Source organism: Montipora foliosa, chromosome 12, assembly GCF_036669935.1.
Source record: "Montipora foliosa isolate CH-2021 chromosome 12, ASM3666993v2, whole genome shotgun sequence".
In the NCBI taxonomy this organism is placed as follows: domain Eukaryota; kingdom Metazoa; phylum Cnidaria; class Anthozoa; order Scleractinia; family Acroporidae; genus Montipora; species Montipora foliosa.
The window spans coordinates 15122743-15128078 of record NC_090880.1 but is presented as its reverse complement, the minus strand read 5'-3'; the positions used below and the strand labels follow the sequence as shown (position 1 = coordinate 15128078).

At 40.3% G+C, this 5336-nt stretch overlaps 1 protein-coding gene across 1 annotated transcript; it reads left to right on the top strand.

Annotated features, from left to right (window-relative positions):
- The first annotated feature begins 4292 nt into the window (after positions 1–4292).
- LOC137980869 (uncharacterized) lies at positions 4293–4769 on the top strand. The gene has a single exon (XM_068828271.1). The coding sequence runs from the start codon at positions 4293–4295 to the stop codon at positions 4767–4769; it is 477 nt and encodes a 158-aa protein (XP_068684372.1).
- Positions 4770–5336: the final 567 nt, after the last annotated feature.

The window sequence follows — 5336 nt, the reverse complement described above, 5'->3', positions numbered from 1 at the left end:
CAAACAAACTCCATCTTGGTCAATTGTATGAGTAACATAGCCGATGGCGTTTTATGTCTTGCCTTGATAGACAACTTAGAGGTAGCTTTTTCATGTACTTTCCATTTTGTTGGAAAACATGCATATACACAGTTAACATTTTTTCCAAATTCGTTACTTCAGAAAATGCCAACTTAAAAAATTATGTGTTCTATGTAAATCCAATTTTTCGTCCTGTGCAAGCCTCCGATTGGATGACAAAAATAATTTGGGTGTTGATTGGGTTAAAGAAGATTGTCTGCAATAAACTTGGTTAACCAATCAAAGCTTATGAAAAACATGTCGAGCCAATCATTTCTTGGCATGTCTAATGCTCACTTATTGTATGGTATAAAAATATTCGACTGAGTTCCAAGACTTCATTTTCACAAGATAGAGGGCAGCAATGGAGCTCATTATATTCATCCTTACTTTCCAACCATCTGCCATCTTTCATCTGGTCTCAGTTTAAATGAATTCCACAGAAATCGTATGTGGGGAACATGTCAAATTGTAAACGTTTCTTGGCTTTTGTTTTCAACTCTTGTGATTGGTCAAAATGTAAATGTTAATGAATTTTATTGCGTTAACGGCTTTCCTGTAGGTTTATGCATTCACTGTGTAAAAATAATAACATTCCTATGTGGGGAAAGCCCCGTTGCCGCATAACAAAGGAAATTGCTATCCACCTTACACGGATCAATACTTAAGAGCGTAAGGAAGGTGAATCTTCCCATGTTCACACCTGCAAAGTTGCATTGTATATTTGGCGAGGAACAATTTCAGCAAATTCTCAAACACTGTGAACACATTTTTTCAGTGGCTAACATTCTGAATATGTTGACATTTGGCATATAAATGTGGCGGAGGAGGTCCTGTTTGTTTTCACTGAAGTCTTCAGAGATGTAAATGTATCCATCTCAGAAGATGAGCCATAATCTGGACACTGTCCATTTGGCTCACTGGGATGATGAAGTTTTTGATTATGAAATTGAAGACTCTGTGCTAGCAGACATTCCCAGAGAATTTTAAGTATTGTTGAGGATACCTTGTCACCACATGTAGAAGAGAGTGACTCAGAAGTTGTAACTTTTTACAAACCAAAACGTTAGTGCCTTAAATAATTGTACATGTAGGATCATTTTACTGGATTGTGGTATAGAGTGGTTTTCATACGAGTGCCAAATGTAAATAGCTTTTCCTTTGATTTTCCACTTGTATGCTCAGTAAGTGGTTTTCTCCACTTTGTTCTGGCTACAAATATTTGCTTTGAGTTTTGATCGACCTTTCTCATTGGCCAGAGTTATTACTTTATAACACTCAATTGAAAACTGCTATATCTTTCAAATACAATTGTTTTAGTATGAAACGACTTTTTTAAACCATACAGAATAGCGCGAAATGATATTGTCAAAAGAACAATATTACCTTCATGGTTCATCTTTTTGAAATGTGTAAATACAAGTAGTGGCAATTGTTTACAACATCAATGTCAAGTGTCTCTCTTGTATATAGCAACAAAACAATGGTCTCAATAATACCAGTAGCTAAAAAAAATACAACCGTATTGCATCCGTCAAGTATAAGAATTACTTTTTTTGCTTGTACAGGTTACTTTCTAATGAATTAATAATTGTCATTACATGTCATTTCTTGGTTTGATCAGGATTATATATTTTTCTGTAATCAAACAAATTTTTACTGCTTGGGATATCTTTACTACAATAAACAAAAATAACAACATTAAGAGGGATTTGAGTTATTGTGGGTGAATTGAAATGCCAAGATTGTGTTTATCTGGTACAGTATTGTGCAAAAGTAACGCAAGTGAAATGCGCAAATTTCGTTCTTTGTTCCCGCGACTTTTCGACGAAATTCGCACGAAAGTTCGAGTGAAATTTCACGGAATGCAGTTGACGAAATTTCGCAACACATTGAACGGCAGTTTGGGAGCGTTCAAGCAATTTTCTTTCAGCAGCTGATACGAACAAACTGTCGTGCAACTCACAAGTGATAAATTTGTAAATGCGTGCCGTTAAGCTGTTTGTAAATACAAGCCGGTTTGCAGTCATCGATCGCCGATTACGGGGCTAACATTTTATCCATGACAACTATGTTATTAAACTCTTACCTAAAATTTGCGAAAGGCTTTCAACCAGCTTCGCTAGTTCGAGTTCATCTCAGGCCCAGTTTCGTATGCAGAGAATTAGAATACACTGAACTGCATTACGAAGACAATGAGCTCAGTTCGCTCCACAAACAAAACAAAAACATCTCCAGTTCGAAAACAATTCGTGAGGGTTTTTCAATCTGAACACACGTGCACGCTCGCGAATCCATTCGGCTGTTGTTAATTTCCATCCCAGTGTGGCGCTTTGGATCAAGTCAACAATGTAGCGCTCCTTCTGAAACAACCAGGCGAGTTTCACAGCTAACATTTCGTCGAGCTGTGATGCTATTTCGGCAGATTAATGGCTTCTTTTGTGCGCAATAATTGGAAAGGTTATTTATATATTTCACTCAGCTAACTTTGTTTCGAAATCGCTCTTGGCCTATTGATTAACAATAGATCGCGACTTTCCGAGAGGAGCGAATTATCGCTCGAAAATTCGCAGTGATTCATCGCGCAAAGGGAATTATTGTTCGAAAAATCGCCCGGATCAAAACAATAGTTGTCACGAAAACGCGGAGAAATTTCGTCGAAATATCGTATCGCGTGAAACTTCTTCGAAAAGCCCCGAAAAGCCAGGAATTTCGTCGAAATTCGTTTGCGTTACTATTGCACAATACTGTACTTAGTATCCCAAAGTTTGTACATAGTACATGTTGGTTAAATTGTCTCAACTTTGAACTGTTTCAGCCTGAGTGATATATTTAGCATTGAAAACTACCCTTGTCTTGAAACAAATGAACCTGGATACAATTTCTGGTACAAAACGTTAGACGACTATACATGTACATGTACATGTAGCATCTCCACTACGTAGAGAGGGACAGAAAGAGGCTTGGGAGAATGGAGTGCAGGGAGGGGAGCAATGAGAGTGAAAGGTATGGGATGTGGGAGGTTTGGACGCTCTGTCCTACCCACATACATTCCTGATATATTCTACAAGAAACTATAGATGGTAGAGGAGTATACATATATTCTTGATTTTGGTGTATCTTATGCAGCTAATTGAAAGTAGTAGGCCGTGTTTACATTGTAATTGCATTAGTCAAGGCTATCCATATTTACAGTGTATGTCGTTAAGCTACAAAACAACAATTCACACAATAATTAGCGAGGCCTTTTGCCAAGTGTGATATTTTGTTTGTGATCATTGATCCATGAGAAAAACTTTTTGGAATCCAGCAACTGCAAATAATCTCTCGGGCAGTCAGGAAATGAAGACATGGGCTCACGAATTTCTTGTTTCTTAAAGACTGCAATCGTGATGGTCTGTGCTACTGAGACTCGCATGAAGGTGGGGGAGTCTTAAATCGCTTGTCGCAACAGTCTTCGATGCAAGCAAGTTCTGCTCTGCGATTTTTCAGTAACTGATCATACCGCAATTCAAATAAAGACCGATAACTGCAGAAAGGTTCTACTTGCTGTTTTCTACAGACCTCCCAGCTCTGCAATTTCATGGCTTCAAAATTTTATTGCACTCTTGAACAACTCTACTTATGACAGGATGATCTTTCTTGGGGACTTCAACCTTCCCGAGGTGACATGGATTGAAGGAACTGGTTTTTGCGATTTTGATAAGTCGACTCCGTTTACGTTCTGTAACAATTTGGTATCCAAGAACATGTTTCAAATGATTGAGTCTCCAACACGTAAAAACAACATCCTAGACCTTCTGATTACGAGCACTGTTGAAGGTGTACCTAACATCAATATGATTGGCTGCGAGGGCGTAGCTTTGAAATCCAATCACAAAGCTATAAGATTTGATTCCCATTTCTCATTCCGATCTCAGTAACCGGAGATAAGAGCCAGACTGATGGGTTTTCTAGGCTCATAGCAGACTGTTTTTTTACCTTGGTTTGATGGGGAAGTGCTTCATGCACTCCAAAAGAAAAACACTGCGAGAAAGAAAGCGCGCCGCAAAGACAGTTCAGCTTTTTGGGAGAAGTTCCAACGCCTTCACAAAGAACTTAAATATCTAGTAAGATTCAAGCGCTCATCAAATCTGAAGGTGATCTCAGACTCGTGTGTCTCTCAGCCGAATCGGTTTTGGAGTTATTTCAACCATTTGTCTAAGCGCTCCTGTGTTCCGCATACAGTCAAGATGGAGGGATCTGCATTTTCTGATGCTGACGATAAAGCGACGGCCTTCAACAACTACTTCACGTCAGTTTTTAATGATGATCTCTCCCTTCCCAACTCCCTGCCGTCGGTGCCATTTACCGACAAACTATTGGAGCTGGTTGAGCTATCAAATATGGATGTTTTGTCAGCTCTAAGCCTCCTTAACCCCACAAACATCCCCGGACTGGACAATTTACATCCAAACATTCTGAAAGAGTGTGCTGCAGAGCTTTCGCCATCTCTCTGCCAGTCACCCTGGCGCGGTAGATTACTGCATGAACAGAAGTGTGCTAATATATGCCCGCTGCAAAAGATGGGGCTAAGAACCAACGTTACCAACTACAGGCAGATCTCACTTCTCTCCATCGTCAGTAAGCTCTGCAAACGCTGTGTGTTCTCCAAACTTATTACCGAACTGGCTGATTTACTATCAGCTCTCCAACATGGCTTTGTATAGGGTCGATCCTGTGTAACCCAGCTTCTGTCCGTTCTGAACGATCTTGGGACAGGGTATGAGATCGATATGATCTACCTTGTCCACAGTGAATCGTTCAACTCGGTTCCACACCACCGTCTTCTTCACAAGCTTGGTCTGTACGGCATCTCGAGTCACCTTCTCTGTTGGCTCTCGAACTATTTGACTTCCAAATCTCAGAGGGTGCTCCTTGATGGGACATTCTCCTCTTGGGTACCTGTCACTTCCGGTGTTCCTCAGGGTAGCCTGTTGGCTCTGTTTCTTTTTGTTTTATACGTGAACGACCTCCCCAAGTTTGTCAGCCCACGCACCAGTATGGCTCTCTATGCTGATGATTCGAAGTGTTATAGAGTTGTTCGTCGTCAAGAGAAGTGTGAAGCCCTGCAAAATGATCTGTACTGTCTGTTTAACTGGACTGCATTATGGGGACTAAGTTTAAACGTTGACTAATGTGAAGTTTTGAGAATCTCTAGGAAAGGTTCTAGCACATTACCATCTCTTGCGGTCAGTCCCTATGTCCTGGGGGGCCACACGTTGCCGGCCATGGCT